Source organism: Pan troglodytes, chromosome 4 (assembly GCF_028858775.2).
Source record: "Pan troglodytes isolate AG18354 chromosome 4, NHGRI_mPanTro3-v2.0_pri, whole genome shotgun sequence".
In the NCBI taxonomy this organism is placed as follows: domain Eukaryota; kingdom Metazoa; phylum Chordata; class Mammalia; order Primates; family Hominidae; genus Pan; species Pan troglodytes.
Genome location: NC_072402.2, coordinates 174,101,564 through 174,119,946, shown reverse-complemented (window position 1 = coordinate 174,119,946; position 18,383 = coordinate 174,101,564). Strand labels below are relative to the sequence as shown.

Here is an 18,383-nt window from a genome sequence, read left to right as displayed (position 1 = left end):
GCTTTTAATGACTTCCATGTGGAAATGACAAACACTATCACATGGCTATCATATACATAAAGTAGCCTCAGAAAATGGGGCTTCCTTTGGGCTGAGTAGAAAGAGAGAGACAACTGCATCCAAACTGCAAGTGCACTTATATTCAGATATGTCACTTCAGTGCTTTTAGGTCACTGGAGACAGAGCTTTTCCTACAGAGCAGGGGTTCTGGTGGGATTCTGAAGCCAATGCAGGAAGACAGCATGGAAGAGCCTCCCATCTTCAAACACACAAGTCTTTTGAGGGACTTATGTAAGGTACCTTTTTTTCTTAGCAGAGCCGAAACATAATTAAACAAAAACTTAAAAATTGCTTTGAGTTGGAAGCTAGAACTGAAGGAGCCTACAGCAGTCCACGGTACTCTTCCTGGTGTCCACAGATGGCATACCCATCTCTCTCTCTCTCTCTCTCTGTTCCCTGTTCATCAGAGCAGCAGATACACCAACACCACTCTCAAGAGTCAGTAAAAGCTCCAAATCTATAGCCCAGATGCTACATACACTTCACAGAACTTAGGTGGTCCTTACTGTTAGAGACTGTGAAAAGTGGAATCGTCTCTCTACTCGAGAATCATTAGGTAATTTGAAGATGATCTTGACACTTTCAGGGTCATCAGGGGAAGGTTCAGGGGGCAGGCATTCCAACTTCCTTTCCTTTTCCTCCTGTAAATTCTGCAGAGACACAAAGCAAAGGTGAGGCTATAGCTCAAGAAATAAATACAATGACCATGTAGCTTTATTACGCAGTCGTCAGAAGAAAAATTAATGACTAAGTATTCTAAGAAAAACCTCTCAGGAATAGTCAAAAACAACCTAAATTTAAAGTACAATTGCATCTCATGTATTCTTTATTATGTCTAGGTATTTATTTGAGAAAAAGGGGAAAGGGAGCAGGGTGCCATGGTATGTGCCTGTAGTTCCAGCTACTTGAGAGGCCACAGCAGGACTTCTTAAGCCCAAGAGTTTCAGGGTGTAGTGTGCCATGATTGCACTGGTGAATAGCCACTGCACTCCAGCCTGGGCAACACAGTGAGACCCTGTCTCTTAAAAAAAAAAGAAATAAAAGGAAATGGCTAAAAGACACTGGTTATAGGTAAGCGGTAATACATAATCAAATAAGATAATGTATATCTCAGTCTGATTGCTAGGGAACAAAAACAACAACAACAAAACAAAACAAAAACAAAAAGATAACGAGTAAAATGCCAAATCAGCTAATACTGGTATTAAGAATGAATATTTAGGGCCAGGCATGGTGGCTCACGCCTGTAATCCCAACACTTTGGAAGGCCAAGACAGGCAGATCATGTGAGGTCAGGAGTTCCAGAGCAGCCTGGCCAATATGGCAAAGCCCGTCTCTTTTTTTAAATTTTTATTTAAAAAAGAATGAATATTTAAATGGTATGAAAAATTTAAACCACCCCTAATCCCAACATGTTGTAATTTTTTCTTTCCTTTTTCCTTTTTTTTTTCCCTCTTAGTCTGTTTAAGGTGGCTATCATTTTTTCCTTTCACACTTAAGGCCAAGATGGCAAAGTCTCGGCAGTTTGGGAACCACAGGGAGCAAAGCCACACGTCCATTACCCGCCGCCGTCTCTCCTCTGCCAACTTTTGCTGTTGCACCTCCTCCTCCTTCCGCCGCTTACGCTCCCGCTCCTCCCGTTTCTTTCTTTCTTTCTCCTGGTCAGCCCTGAGAGAGGCCAGGTAGGCCTCATCCTGCTGTTGTCTCAGCACTTGGGTCTGGTTTCTTTCTTCCCTGTGAATAGATCAAAAGCAAGAGAAGAAAAACAGCACTCTCACAAAGTTCTGTGTTTTCTTATATTGAAATCTTCTCTGTGTGTGTGTGTGTAAAAATGTTGATATTCTTAGCAGATGACGATTTCACACTGCCATAAGGGATTCCAAAAGCAGAGCGTGGCAGAATCTGAATAAGCCACCTTTTTTCTCAGTTTAATTTGGCAGAAAAGGAAACAGCAAGCTTTCCTCTCCTCTTTTAAAATAAAACTTTTCCCCTAATTCTAACAAATGTGACACAGTACTGTTATTATGAAGGGATCATCAATATCATATTTTACAAGTAAATACCATTTTGGGTGACTGCATTTTTGTACTGATCTCTTAAAACCAAAACACACACATATATATCCATACACACATTGTAGCAGATCTGAAAATGTAGTTTTCAGAGTTATTCAGAGAATCACTAATCAAAGATAAAACATTATAACATTTGGCATATCTCCTATTTTCTCTCCAACAAATTTGTTTTCTCTTAGCCAAAATATTTAGCCAATCAAAATAGTTGAACAGATTTTATCTTTAAAAATTAAGATAAAATTTACATGCAGTGAAATGCACAGATCTTAAATGTACAATTCAATGAATTTTGATAAATGTAACCATGTAATCACCACTCCAATCAAGACAGAACATTTCAGTTACCTCGGAAAGTTTCCTGTTCTATACATTTTTTTACACAGTTAAAATAACGCTATATTTACAGGATTTTGATCTTGCATTTTTCTTTTTTTTTGGAGACAGGGCTAGCCTGTCACCCAGGCTAGAGTGCAGTGGTGCGATCATGACTCACTGCAGCCTCAACCTCCTAGGCTAAAGCAATCCTGCCACCTCAGCTTACAGGCGTGTGCCACCACGCCTAGCTAATTTTTGTATTTTTTGTAGAGATAGGGTTTCACCATGTTGCCCGGGCTGACCTCAAACTCCTGAGTTCAAGCAATCTTCTTACCTCAGCCTCCCGAAATGCTCGGATTACAGGTATGAGCCAACATGCTCGGCCTGATTCTGCATTTTTCTAATATGTAACAAGCATGTCCCCATGTTATTAAAAACTTTCCATAAAATTTAAGTTTGTTTAACTTTCTTGAGGGCAAGTTGGCATTACAAATCAAGAGCCTTAACATATACTTATATTGACTGTCTCACCCAGAAACTGCACTTCCAGGAATTTAAATTTTAATCTAAGGAAACCATCACAAATTGCAAAAAATTATCTCCCTATATGCTAATTATAATAGTAACAAACCGAAAATAATCTAAAAATCCAACGAGAGTGGCCTGGTTAAATTATGATGTATTTAGATAATGGAATGTTATGCAGTAATTTTTAAAATGTGGCAGAATATTTAATGATGAGGGAAAAGGCCGTGATATATTCTTACATAAAGAAGGGTTGTAAAAAAGTATTATCCCAATTCTACAAATAAATGTGTACGTATATAGGGGTGTGTGTTGTGTATAAAATTAAAAAAATTTATAACAATGTTCAAGTGGTGGTAGGATTATCAGTGATCTTAAATTTCTTCCTTGTGCTTTTTTGTGGTTTTAGGATTTCCTATAATTAATGTACATAACTTATGTAATGGAGAGGAATTATAACCATTCCACTTTTTTTTTTACATCGAAGTTCTTTATATTATATTCAGCTATTCTAAATGCCACAATATACATTCTTGAGCACAGAGGCCTGTCTTTGTTTATTCGTTCATTTATTATTTTTTAAAGACAGGGTCCTGCTCTGTCATCCAGGCTGGAGTGCAGAGGCACAATCAGAGCTCACTGCTGCCTCAAACTCCTGGCCTCAAGCAATCCTCCTGCCTCAGGCTCCCAAGCAGCTAGGACTACAGGCATGTACCACCATGCCTGGCTAATTTTTTCTTATTTTTTGTAGAGATGGGGTCTCGCTTTGCTGCCCAGTCTGGATTCAAGTAATCCTCCTGCCTCAGCCTCCTAACGTGCTAGGATTTCAGGTGTTAGCCACTGCACCCAGCCCTTGTCTTTATTTTGAACATCTCTAAGAACAGATTACCTGATATAGAGTAATTTAGGTCAAAGTATGTAAATATTTTGACAATAAATGGGCAAAGCTAAAAGCTAATAGCGGCCTGATGCACAGAAGAAGTCAGGATTGGTAGAGCCCCAGAGGTCAGCCCTCCAAATTTACAACTGGTCTCTCTCTGTTCCAGAAGGGAACTCTCTTGTACCTTTCTAGGCGTTCTGACACCAGGTAAGTCTGGTTAGCATCCATGATAAATGTCAGTTGGTTAATGAGGTCATCAGGTTGAATGAGGCCTTCTAGCCGTCCCACCACAGTCATCCTTCGATCCTTCAGCATAATCATGGCCAGGAATGGATAGGTGTTCTCTCGTAAAGCCTGTGAGACTGACAAAAAGACCCAACAGATCAAGGGCAGGACTTGACGGTGAAAAAGATCAACCCTTAGACTTTCCACAATGAGTGAGAGAGAACTGTTTTAATCCTGGTTGGGGAAGACGGGAGGTATCATTTAGTCTCTGCTTTTTCCCCGCCTCCTAGTTTCTTTCTTTTCTTTTTTTGAGCCAGGGTCTCACTATGTTGCTCAGGCTGGTCTCCAACTCCTGGGCTCAAGTGACCCTCCCACCTCAGCCTCCTGAGAAGCAGGGATTACAGGAGTGTGCCACCATGCCCAGTTCCTCCCAGTTTTGTAATCTTTTGTTTTTGTTATCAATTTGCATGCCTATCCCTAGGTGCTTGACTAGAATAGGACAGGCTTTCCTGGTGGCGGTGTGGTTGTTATGATGATGCCAGGGAAGGCTGCAGAGTTTAAGGATAATGTCTACTTGAAGGTAGGAAAAGGATCTATAAAGAATCTGGCACAGTTTTTCCCTGTACAAGGGCTCAAACCTAAAAGGGCACAAGGCTGCAAGTCTCAGCCTGATGATACTGATAATAATCTCCATCATCATTTTTTTTTCTCTTGCCTAATCCTTTCCTTATCCTTTCTCCCCACATAACTTTTCTCTACCCTTAAAAAGGTTAGTTTTTCTGTTCCAAAGAAGCTTATTAATAGAAAGTTGAGGCTGGGCTGGTAGCTCACACCTTTAATCCTAGCACTTTTGGGAGGCCGAGGTGGTTGGATCACTTGAGGTCAGGGGTTCGAGACCAGCCTGGCCAACATAATGAAACCCCATCTCTACAAAAAATACAAAAATTAGCAGGGTGTGGTGGTACGCGCCTGTAATTCCAGATAGTCAAGAGGCTGAGGCAGGAGAATCGCTTGAACCCGGGAGGTGGAGGCTGCAGTGAACTGAGATCGCACCACTGCACTCCAGCCTGGGTGACAGAGTAAGACTTGGTCTCAAAAAAAAAAAAAAAAAAAAATTGGTTTCCAAATGACCAAGATTTTTACCATAACAGAGTTTTACCTATGTTTTCCTTATGGTGTGAAATAAGAGATTTTATAAACTTCTATTAAAAAAAAAATCCTTACCTTCCTTCTATTCACAACCTCCCTTCTGCCCCCTGCAAAGCCATATTAGAATGGCAAAACGCACGCAGGAATTTGGATGTTTAAAAACAATTAGGCTTAAGATTCAGACTCTGGGATGCAGGGACAACATCTGCCACATCTTTGGTTCTCAAGACATGGCACAGTATGTGGCATGCTAATATAAACTCAAAAGTTGCTGGATAGAAGTAGCCACAAAAATGACTACATTTTTCCTCACTGGATGCCTTCGTATCTTTTACCAACTGTCTAAAAATACTTATCTCCAAAGAAGAGTTATTGTCAGCAAAGATCTGAACTTTCCAAATCCATATCAGCACTCAAGGTACTCAAACAACTGACTCACTATGCAAGGGCTCTGGTAAAATCGTTGATGAAAAGAATAAACTCTTCAGTAAAAAGCCCATTAAGATTAAAAGCAAGCTGCGAGCCAAGACTGGGTATTTCTATGAATGTGGCAGGCTTTGGCAATGCTGAATGTGAAGAACGGGCTTTAGAATCTGGCAGACCTGATCGTATGCTACAACTTGCTAATTATGGCGGGGCGCAGTGGCTCACACCTGTAATCCCAGCACTTTGGGAGGCTGAGGTGGGCTGCTCACTTGAGTCCAGGAGTTTGAGGCTACATGGTGAAACCCCATCTCTACTAAAAATACAAAAAAATTAGCTGGGCGTGGTGGTGCATGCCTGTAGTTCCAGCTACTCAGGAGGCTGAGGCAGGACAATCACTTGAACCCAGGAGGCGGAGGTTGCAGTGAGCCAAGATCGCACCACTGCACTCCAGCCTGGGCAACAGAGCAAGACTCCATCTCAAAAAAAATTTTTTAATTAATTAAATAAAAACACAAAAAAATAAAACTTGCTAATTGTGTGATCTTCAGCCAGTGGCTTGAACTCTCTGAGCCTATTTCCTAAACCATAAAGTGAAGGTAATATGACCCCCCATCTCTCAGGACTGCTGAGAGGATTAAATGAGACAATATAAAACAGCAAGTAGCATCGTATCTACCACAGAACACACACACTTGTAATAAATGGCATGGCATGTCTTTCCAGACTATTCCAAAGATACTCCAACAATCTCAATGAGGCAGAAGAAACATAACTTACCCCTGTATCCCTCAGGTTTGTTTGTAGAGCATGCCCAGAAGAGCATCCTAGTGTTTATTAGTGAAATAACTTCAGGTGCACAGAGTGTGTTGCTGTGGAAAGGTATGAAAAGGACATGAGAACAACTTGCTGACTACAAACTGTCATCAGAAAGAGTCAGAAAAGAGAAGGAAAATAATCAATCCACTTACCGACAAAACTCATCAGAGTCCTGGTGATCATCTCCATGAAGATAAACCAAAAGAAAGCGAAGCTCCCTTTTGGCATCGTTAAGTGCCTGTGAGAAAGAGAAGGTCACTCACTATTAAGAAGACTGTGCCTTGAGCTTATATTTAAGCTAAGGGTCCTAATGGATACAGTTATGTATTTAGGAACAAAAGGAAAAATAAGGAAAAAAGGTGAGCAAGAAATCAGAAAATTCCTGAGCTCCTACCTTCACACCCCTGGCATTGTTCTCCCTATAGAAACTCCACGCTAACAAGCTTTAATGAAAAGGTTTTAGTGTTGTTAGGATTCAAACTTAACAGACACATGAGAGTAGACAGGCTTACAAACACAGGTTCCCAACAAACCACAGAAAAGTCAGCTGCACCCACAGTCTAAGGAAGATAAAAACAGGAGAATCTGACCATATGAAAGGGAGGTGAGAATTTTTCTACTTCACAGCTACAACATCCTTGTAAGTAAAAAATAACTGCGAAGACAACCCTGATCCCAGGCCACATATCGAGTAGGAATGATGGACTGTATGATCCAAAGGCATTCTAAAGAGCATAGGGTGTAAAAGACTTTCAAAGACAAGGCTAGTGCCCAAGACTCCTGTGCGTGCTCCTGCATGTGCGTGCTCCTGAGCACATTACACTGTACGACTGCTGACATGGTCAAGGGTGGTCTACCCTCAGGATCATAGCAGAGAGGGTACACGGGAGGTGCTCATCTCACTCATCTCTGTATCTCTAGCACTGAGGACATTGCCTGGCATACAGTAGGTGCTCAGTTTTTGTTGAGTGTGGTGGGAACAGCCGGCGAGGAGACTGACTATGATAAAAAGCAGATGTGGGAAAATGAAAGCAGGAAGCAAGGGTGAGCATTTTTCTTTCTCCAGATAGATTCAGGAATTCTGGAGGCTGCATAATAGAACCCCCTTTTGCCTATTCCCACAGCATTCCCATAGTTTTCCCTATTCCTGTAGTGTTAATTCTATGTATTTCTCTGGCAAACTAGAGATATACCAAACACCCACAGAACTCTAATTTTTCCTCCCCTGAATGGTGAGGTCTTGAGTCAAAGGTCTACATGGCTGAGGTTGAATGAGATGTGCTACCCTGAGTCTATGGTCTATGTCCTTATTCAATTCTGTGAGAGATCAAAGAAGATGTAGGCTTTGCCTTCAAGGGGCTTTCAGTCTGGTAGCAGAGATTAGACACGAACACAAATGATATAGGAAAGAATATAAAATTGCTATCAATTTTTAAAAGCTATGGAAGAACAAAGGGAAAGATTAGTATTCTAGATGATGAGATAGGGCAGGACAGGGCACAACAATCAGGGATAGCTGTAAGTGGGGAGTGACATAATCTAGTTGAAGGACTGGCAAGATTCCAATTAGCAAAAATGTGAGGAAGGCATTCCACGTGGATGGACCGGCAAAAGCAAAGGCACAGAGGTAGGCAAGTACAGACTATGTTCAGGGAATGAGTCAGCTGGAACTGAGGGTATGGTAAAATAAGTTATGCAGAAAAGACCTCAAAAGAAGGGCAGCATTAGATCAAAGAGGGGCCAGCTAAAAGGTTTGGTCTTTTTTATTACCACCCCCTGTAAGCAGTGAAGAGCTAATTAAGGTTTTTGAGTACAAGAAGGACATGATCAGTGCTGGGCTATGCTTTCCTTTGAGGATAGAATCATTTCGGTAAGTTGGCATCTATATGGTTTGTGGCACTGACCTGGCTGTACGTTCCCTGGTAGAAGACAGGGTGTGCCCTCCCATATTTCTCTTCAAAAGAATGCATAAATGAAACAATGTCCCCAACGGGGTCAGTGACCCGGCTGCGAGGGTCAGGCCGTATAAAACGAAGAGCAAACCTGGGGAGGAAGGAATAAATATCACATGAATCCAGCTTACTATAGTGCATATGGAGTGGGCCAATTGGTACAGATTCCTGTAACAGAGCCAGAGGCACGGCAACAAAGGGAGGTGAACGGTCTGTGAGTGGACCATCAAATCCGAGAGTAGAGTCTGGTTCAAAAGCCATAAAGCAGCAAGTGTTATTCTATTGCCTGTTCAGGAAGAATGCAAACTACTGGGATTATAAATTCCAACACTGGCCTACATAAATCCTGAGTATTTTTTGTAGAACAATTTAGGGCTAGAAGGGTTTGGAAGGGAAGACACAGTATCCAAAAAGATCATGTGTCAGGCTATGCACCCAGACTCTCTAGAATGGCACCGTCTAAGTACTGTAGCCACTAGTCAAATGTGGCTATTCTGAATTTAAATCTATTACATACGATTAAAATCCAGTTCCTTAGTAATGCTAGCCACATTTCAAGTGCTCAACAGCCACGTGTTTAATGGCTTTCACATTGAACAGCGGAGATACAGAACATTTCTATCATCACAGAGAGTTCTACTGGACAGTGCTCTAGAACAGAGGTCACTTTCTGGTTGTCCTACTTGCCCCTCCTTCTCCTTTCTGTTTTCCTGGGATTTTAAATATTGAGTTCACAACCCTAAACTATTCAAATTATGGATAGGAACTTCAAATCTGAAGTTGCGGTTATGACTTACTTGCTCTTCAAAGGGGCAAGTACCTTTTGCTTGATGATTTATGGTTGATGGCAACCATGGAGGAAGTTATAAAACTGCTCCACAGTACCCTGGCAGATGTGGCGTACTGGCAGCTCTTGTAAAGTGAAGAATACATACCTAATGGTACCACACATCTGTTTCTAAAGGGCCTACCCTATTTGTATAGTACCATTTATTTATCCTTTGGGTTTCCAGAGAAGGCAACAGGACAGAGGCTAATGTGTTACCTAACATTAAACAAGTTGGTTGGATGATACAGCTGCATTAAAATTAGTAATACATGCCATGCATATTTTCCCTAGAAAAGCAAACAATATTCATTTACTTGAAACGTTTTCAGCACAGACAAGGTGATTAAACTATGATACTTTTCCTTAACAAAAAGTGAGTCAATTCATTATCCCAACAAATTCCCCCTGTGTATACAATTCTACTTGGAATTTCTCCCGAGTAATCAAACCAAATTCATTGACACCAACGTTCCAGAGCAAATTAAAAGCACAAAATGTAGTAAGTTGTATACGTGGGGGAATGGTTAGAAATTCGTCAGAAGACTGATGTTTTAACTACTTTCTTTGAAATTAAGCATTTTAGAATTCTCTCTTAAAGGCTTTATTTTTTTTTCCTCATTACACAATATTCCCACGATCTACACAATTTAGGACAATCAGCTTTTTTTATTTTTTAGAAAAAAACAGAGATGTCAACTTAGTTTTCATTATGATTTTAAAGATTTTTACATGTTCATTCTTAAATAAAATGGGGATGGAAAGAGTACTAAGCAATTAATTAGTGATCATGAAGAATGTTGCTAAAGCAAGAAAGCCATTAAGTAGACAGCCTTATAAAATACCAAGGGTCCAATATAAAAGGTACTATCTGACCCTTGTACTTATGCAGCTGCTGGACCCACAACTTCAGCCTCTGCTCCCTAGAGCAGGGTAAAGGCTGTCCCATATTTGAAGGGAAGTAAGGCCCAGACTACATATCCCAGCTCCATCTGCTGGCCTGGATGCCCTTGAACATTTTAGTTCCCCATAAAGCCTAGACATGGCTCTGGACCAGATAACCCAAGCCTGACGTGCTAAGAAGTTGTGCCCCACTCATTTTCTTTTCTTTTTCTTTTTTTTTTTTTTTTGAGACGGAGTCCCACTCTCTCACCCAGGCTGGAGTGCAGTGGTGCGATCTAGGCTCACTGCAAGCTCCGCCTCCCGGGTTCACGCCATTCTCCTGCCTCAGCCTCCTGAGTAGTTGGGACTACAGGCACCCGCCACCGCACCTGGCTAATTTTTTGTATTTTTAGTAGAGACAGGGTTTCACCGTATTAGCCAGGATGGTCTTGATCTCCTGACGTTGTGATCCGCCCACCTCGGCCTCCCAAAGTGCTGGGATTACAGGCGTGAGCCACAGAGCCCGGCCGGTTGAGCCCCACTCATTTTCTGGCCTTGGACCCTCTGTAGCTTCCAATGATGAGCTCTTTTAATGGTACATGAAGGAAGCTAGAAGAAAGGTGAAGGTATGAAGCAAGTGGGTATATACATAAAAGGGTTCCAGTGTTTGCAACCTAGGGGCTGCCAGGGCAAAGTGAAAAGGTACCGAAGCTGCCAGGCATGGTGGCTCATGGCAGCAATCCCAGCACTTCGGGAGGCCAAGGCAGGTGGATCACTTGAGGCCGGGAGCTCAAGATCAGCCTGGCTAACAAAATGAGACTCCATCTCTACTGTCTCTACTAAAAATACAAAAATTAGCCAGGCGTGGTGGCGCATGCTTGTAATCCCAGCTATCTGGGAGGCTGAGGTATGAGAATCGCTTGAACCCAGGAGGTGAAGGTTGCAGTGAGTCGAGATGGTGGCACTGCACTCTAGCCTGGGTGACAGCGACAGAGCAAGACTCTGTTTCAAAAAAAGAAAGAAAAAGAAAGAAAAGGTGTAACAGGAGTGTCTAGAGAGGTCCAACTATTGTGGGAGGAATCAAGGGCAAACTGGGTAATCTCAGAGCAAGAGAATTTGTTGGGATTGTGAGTAGTCAGGTGGAGGAGAAGTAGTTGAGGAAGAAAGTTCTAAGGAGTGTGAAGCTAGGAGATGATAGTGGTTAGAAAGGAAAGGGTGTGGACATCAACTAGGAAGTGTAGAGGTGACAAATATGGTGGGGGGAGGAGAGGGAGACAAATAAATATAGTCAGACTGGTTTTTGCAAACAAGAGGTAAGACTAATCTAAAAACAATTCCATTTCACAATGCCTGCCAATGCTTCAACAATTTAAAATACTTGTATGTTGTATTAAAAGACAGTTTGGGAAGTGTATTCCATCTCATGACAAATTGGTAAGTCAACATTGATAGAGCATAAAGCTTATTTTGGCCTAAATTTCAGCTCCAAAGTCTTACTATTCTACTAATACATAAATCCAAAGGTACATACCTAAATATATCAAGTATCGTGTAATAGGTAAACCGGAATGGAAGCATTATCAAGTAATAACCCCATCCAAGCAGCCCCTGAAAGTCCAAAAACAAAGTTAGAGACAATTCTCTCAATCCCTAATATTTTATCAAGTGGCTAGGTCAGATTTTCTCACTCTTTTTGGTCCTTCCATGTGATTTGTTCCTCTAAAATACAGTTCCTTCTTCCGGGCCACCTCATCCTTCTAAGTGCCACCATCTTTGGTCTTATTTCATCTTACTATCATTTTTTTTTTTTGCAGAATTTTTGTATTAAATCTGCTTTAAGGTCCAGAGCTGTATCTCCTGCCTGTAATCCCAGCACTTTGGCAGGCTGAGTGGGGCAGATCACCTGAGGTCAGGAGTTTGAGACCAGCCTGGCCAACACGGTGAAATCCCATCTCTACTAAAAATACAAAAATTAGCCAGGCATGGTGGCATGCACCTGTAGTCCCAGCTACTCAGGGAGGCTGAGGCAGGAAAATTGCTTAAACCCAGGAGGCGGAGGTTGCAGTGAGCCGAGATCGCGCCACTGAACTCCAGCCTGGGGGCAGAGCAAGATTCTGTCTCAAAAAAACAAACAAACAAATAAAAACCAAAACTGCCTTAATACTTATTTTTGGCAGCTACTTATAGACTTGTCAAATTCAATTGCAAATTAATGTTCCCCAAATGATACACACTCATTCTTTCCTTTTTAGATTTACACATCAAAATATGGTATACAGAAATAAGCCAGGCTTGGTGGCTCACGCCTGTAATCCCAACACTTTGGGAGGCTGAGGCAGATGGATCACCTGGGGTCAGGAGTTCGAGACCAGCCTGGTCAACATGGTAAAACCCTGTCTCTACTAAAAATACAAAAATTAGCTGGGTGTGGTGGCTCACACTTGTACTCCCAGCAATTTGGGAAGCCAAGGCAGGCAGATCACTTGAGGTCAGGAGTTTGAGACCAGCCTGGCCAACATGGTGAAACCCCGTCTCTACTAAAAATACAAAAATTAGCCAGACGCGGTGGTGGGCGCCTGTAATCCCAGCTACTTGGGAGGCTGAGGCAGGAGAATCGCTTGAACCTGGGAAGCTGAGGTTGCAGTGAGCTGAGATCACACCACTGCACTCCAGCCTGGGCAACAGAGGGAGATTCTGTCCCAAAACAAAACAAACATAAAAACCTAAAATAATGTATATAGAAATAGCAAGAAAGATAATCACTATTACTAACCTTGGACATTGGTATATAAACGTTAAATAATTATATTAACCACAATGACAAATCCCCATATAGCTGCTTATCTTAGTAATAATGCTAATTATTATTGCTGTTTTTAATTATTAAAACTAGCATACATCCAGGGCTCTATAGTTTATAAAGCATTTCATAGTTGTCACATTGTGTTAACCTGAGACACTTTCTGTGTCTGTGGCCAGGAAGCTCTGGAGCCCCATGGCTGACATGGGAATCTGCTACTGTACTTCAGAAAACCACAGAGCACTACTTAGAAACATGTTTTAAAACATCAAGTAGGCCAGGCACAGTGCCTCAAGCCTGTAATTCCAGCACTTTGGGAGGCTGAGGTGGGCAGATAACTTGAGCTCAGGAGTTCAAGACCAGCCTGGGCAACATAGCAAGACCCCATCTCTACAAAAAATACAAAAATTAACCAGGATGGTGGTGCACACCTGTAGTCCCAGCTACTTAGGAGGCTGAGGTGGAGGACTGCTTGAGCCCGGGAGGTCTAGGCTGCAGCGAGCCAAGATCATGCCACTGCACTCCAGGCTGGGCGACAGAGTGAGACCCTGTCTCAAACAGAACAAAACACAACAAAAATCAAGTACTCCACAAAAAGGCTTGATGATGGAGTAAATTCTAACTGCTGCAATGTTAAAGGGAGTGTTTTCTTAGGATTCTAAATGCAAGTATAAAAGTATAAGAGGTGAGTATAACCCCAAGGGTACGAAAAAGAAAGTCCAAGCAGTTCTTTAGAATTAATTATCAGTGTACACATCTGACTTCCTTCAATAGACTGTGAGAAATTGAATTTGAAATGGGAAGACTGGCTCTTTATTCATGTCTGGATCCCCAGTAGCAAGATACCAGGTTATTGGAGTACTCTTAAATGTCTGTCAAATTTAAGTGAACCACCTCCTTGCTACTAGCCCTTCAAGGCTAATTTCAAAGACGTGGCCAAAGCTCCTACAAAGATTCCATATACTTCTTCAAAACTGGTTTAAGATTAAGTAAACTGAAGCAACAAAGAACTTGAGTAAACAAATTGTAACTTAAGAGGCAGAAATCACTCTCCAAATAACTGGCAAAGAAAAGAAAAAAAAATGAGTAGTTTCTGTAACAATTCCTTGAGGAATCAAGGCAAAATAATATACCCAACGGGCCAAGTCTAACTAACAGGTTTACATTCTAAATATTTGTTTTGCTCCTGTCACAGGGAGATCAATATAACCAAGTGGATAAACTTATAAATAAAAAAGGGGGAAATCCCAGCTATGAAATAACTTGCCCTTGGTTGAGGTCTTGAGACAACATAGCTGTAGATCCTGTGGTCAGCTGTATTAACCTGCAGGGGTCGTGATGGAGGTGGGTTGAAAACACTAGGTACGCCCTCTTGCTCATTCAATCTGTCCTGTACAGCAGCCTGAGAAGGAAAACAGAGTGGCAAGAGTTTCAGCGATGCTCAAATCAACCAACAACAAGAGGTGAGGCAACTATTGCGTGGTATTCCAAAACAGGATGGTCATGAATACACCAAAAGGTCACTGAGGAGTGCACCTTCATGGGCCTGTTAACCGGCTGTACTTGGAGGCAACTGGAGTTGTCACTCCAGAATGCATCCACGGTAGAGGAGACGAGGAAACTTGTCTGGAAGCTACATTTATGCAGCAAGCGTACTGCCTGGATTCAGATGGTATGTATTATTTAGGGTGGCTGGGATATAAAGTGCTTCACTGTACAATCCCAAGAAAAGCCATCCTCAGAGAATACAATGTAGGCAGTACCCCTGGAGTTATGCAGTGAAGCAGTCCTGATGAGTGGCATCTGATGAAGGGGCTTGCAGCAGAGAAACTTCGGTCTGATCCTAGCTCCATCTCTCGGAAAAGTTGCTCAATGTATGAGCCTCAGGTCAGGCGCAGTGGCTCAAACCTGTAATCCTAACACTTTGGGAGGCTGAGGTGAGAGGATTGCTTGAGCCCAGAGACCAGAAATTCGAGACCAGCCAGGGCAATGAAACGAGACCCTGTCTCTAAAAATAAAAAATAAAGAAGAAAAAAACATATGAGCCTCAGTTTCCTCATGTGCAAAATAAAGGAACAATATTTCTGAGTTAATCTGAAAATTTAATGAGTTGGCCACACATAAAGATCCTAATACAACTCCTGTCAGACTACTGATATTCAGTTTAAAAAATTCATTCCCTCCTTAACTCTGTCCTTGAAATAGATATTTGTCTCAATGTAGTAAAAAAAAGTTGACCTTACCCAAAGAGATGTCTGATCTTTCCCTTTTGGGAGGTAATCTATGTCAGACCTGATAAGCATGTCTTTGTTACTAGATTTTAGGTTGCAGCTGCAACACCCAGTAGTCTTAGGGTGAAAGCCGGCCATGCCAGAAAGACCAACCATGTGGTTTAGGGTGGGGAACTTTGGACAACTTGGTATCAGTTGACTTGAAGACTGAGTTCAACCATGTGGGCAGCCAAGCAAATCAATCGTGCCTATGTAATGATGCCCTAATAAATTCTCTGGAAGCACTGAAGCTTCCCTGGTTGGCAATACAGTAGTCCCTTCTTATCCACAGGGATATGTTCCAAGACCTCTAGTAGATTCCTGAAACCATGTATAGTACCGAACTTGAATGCTGTCATTGGAAGCTATTTCTCTTCATGTCTTCCACTCAAAAAATGCCTTTTCCATCTTAACTATGCACTTATCATGCACTGTGGCTACAATTTTTGCAGAAGTGTGACAATAAAACTACTATGAATTTCTTTTTCTTTCTTCACAATTTCACAAACACAAGCTAGATCTTAGCAACCTCAGCATATAATTTTTTTATTTCCTCATTAAGTCAGGAACTTTAACCTTTTTTTGTTGTTGTTCTTGAGATGGAGTCTTACTCTGCTGCCCAGGCTGGAGTGCAGTGGCATGATCTCAGCTCACTGCAACCTCCGCCCCACAGGTTCAAGCGATTCTCCTGCCTCAGCCTCCCGAGTAGCTGGGATTACAGGCTCCTGCCACTGTGCCCAGCTAATTTTTGTATTTTTAGTAGAGACGGGGTTTCACCATCTTGGCCAGGCTGGTCTTGAACTCCTCACCTCATGATCTACCCGCCTCGGCCTCCCAAAGTGCTGGGATTACAGACATGAGCCACTGCTGGCCAGGAACTTTAACCTTTTCACTTAAAGGACACATTTCCTGGCTTCTCTCTAGCATAGCTGAGTTGCCAGCATCACTACTCTTGTGCTTTGGGGCCAATATTCAGTAAAATAGGGGGACCTGAACAAAAGTACTGTAATGGCACAACAGTTGATCTGATAATGGCTACTAACTGACTAACAGGTGGGTCTTGTATACAGCATGGAGACGCTGGACAAATGGATAATTCACGTTCCAGGTAAGGCAGAATGGGACAGAGTGAGATTTCATCATGTTTCTCAGAACAGCATGCATTTTAAAACTTATGAATTGTTTATTTCTGGAATCTTCCACTTAATATTTTCAAACCACAGTTGCCTACTAGTAACTGAAACCACAGAATGTGAAACTGTGGGTGGAGGGGGCTACTATACTTCATGCATATTGTTATACATCTATGCCAAGAAGGTAATGTGTCCCGACTCTGCAGGAGCGTAGTATGCAAGCTTCATGTCCAAAATCCTTTTAGACTCTGCCCCCTTTTTTTCTTTTTTTTTTCTTTTTTTGAGACGGAGTCTAGCTCTGTCACCAGGCTGGAGTGCAGTGGTACAATCTCGGCTCACTGCAACTTCCCCCTCCCAGGTTCAAGCAATTCTCCCACCTCATCCTCCAAGTAACTGGGATTACAGGCACGCGCCGCCACACACAGCTAATTTTTGTATTTTTAGTAGCAATGGGGTTTCACCATGTTGGCCAGAATGGTCTTAAATTCCCGACCTCGTGATCCACCCACCTTGGCCTCCGAAAGGGCTGGGATTACAGGCGTGAGCCACCACGCCCGGCCAACTCTGCCCTATTTGTCTCTTCCTTTAGCTGCTTTTAATCTATATGTTCCCTATAATAAACTATAACCATGACTATAACAACTTTCAGTGAGTTCTAGTGAATTAGCAAATCTGAAGACGGTTTTGCGACACTCTGAAACTGCAGGTGGTTTCAGAAGTGAAGGTGGTCTTTAGGAGGGCAGTGTGCCCTCTGAACTCAATTACTGGCTTCAAACTTTGAAATTTGGCTAATATCAGGTAGTCCCCTAGTTTTACAATTCAACGAGGAAAGAATAATCTTTCAACAAATGATGCTGGGATAATTGGATATCCACATGCAAAAGAAAGTGGATTAACCCCTAGATCACACTATACATAAAAATTAACTACAAATACATCAAATACATCAAAAACCTAAATGTAAAAGCTGAAATTATAAAACTCTTAAAACAAGGGTATAAATCTTCCCAACCTCAGATTAAGCAAAAGTATCTTAGATACGACAACAAAAGCACACGCGACAAAAGAAAAAAGTAGATAAATTGGACTTCATCAAAACGAAAAACTTTTCTGCATCAAATTACACTATCATGAATGCGGGAAGATAGCATGTACCTGTAGTCCGAGGTGTCAGGGAGGCTGAGGCAGGCAGGCTTCTTGAGCCCAGGACTTCAAGGTTACAGTGAGCTATGATCAGGCCACTGCACTCCAGCCTGGGCAACAAACCAAGACTCCATCTCTCAAAAATAAAAAAATAATAAAAAATAATAATAATAAAAAAAACAGGCCGGGCACAGTGGCTCACACCTGTAATCCCAGCACTTTGGGAGGCCGAGGCGGGCGGATCACAAGGTCAAGAGACCAAGACCATCCTGGCCAACACTACTAAAAATACAAACAACAACAACAACAACAAAACCACAAACCACTATCAAGAGAGTAAAAAGATAACTCGCAGAAAGGGAGAAAACATTTGCAAATTAAATATCAGATAAGCACCAGGCATGGTGGCTCACGTCTGTAATCCCAACACTTTGGGAAGACAAGGTGGGAGAATCACTGGAGCCCAAGAGTTTAAGACCAGCCTGGTCAATACAGCGAGACCCCATCTGTACAAAAAATAAAAAAATAAAATATTAGCTGGATGTGGTGGTGTGTGCTTGTAGTCCTAGCTACTCAGGAGGCTGAAGTGAAAGGATCACTTGAGTCTGGGAGGTCAAGGCTGCAGTTAGCCGTAATAGTACCACTGTACTCCAGTTTGGGCAACAGAGAGAAATTTCTGTCTCAAAAAAACATAAACTGGCCAGATGCAGTGCTTACGCCTGTAATTCCAGGAATTTGGGAGGCCGAGGCGGGTGGATCACTTGAGGCCAGGAGTTCAACACCAGCCTGGCCAACATGGAGAAACCTCGCCTCTACTAAAAATACAAAAATTAGCCGGGCATGGGGCACCTGTAGTCCCAGCTACTCAGGAGGCTGAGGCAGGAAAATTATTTGAACCTGGGACAT

At 42.1% G+C, this 18,383-nt stretch overlaps 1 protein-coding gene across 4 annotated transcripts in view; it reads right to left on the bottom strand.

Annotated features, from left to right (window-relative positions):
• FAF2 (Fas associated factor family member 2) overlaps positions 1-18,383 on the bottom strand; it is a 62,238-nt gene that overhangs the window by 9,403 nt on the left and 34,452 nt on the right. For 3 of the 4 annotated variants that reach the window (XM_016954291.3, XM_518117.9, XM_016954290.3), the window contains 8 exons: positions 14,199-14,333; positions 11,663-11,739; positions 8,376-8,514; positions 6,624-6,709; positions 6,433-6,524; positions 4,040-4,217; positions 1,623-1,794; positions 567-710 (listed from right to left, as the gene is read on the bottom strand). In XM_016954291.3, coding sequence (XP_016809780.1) covers positions 567-710; positions 1,623-1,794; positions 4,040-4,217; positions 6,433-6,524; positions 6,624-6,709; positions 8,376-8,514; positions 11,663-11,739; positions 14,199-14,333 — 1,023 coding nt within the window. The remainder of the gene's footprint in view (positions 1-566; positions 711-1,622; positions 1,795-4,039; positions 4,218-6,432; positions 6,525-6,623; positions 6,710-8,375; positions 8,515-11,662; positions 11,740-14,198; positions 14,334-18,383) is intronic. The other variant, XM_009450199.5, reaches the window with a different exon arrangement.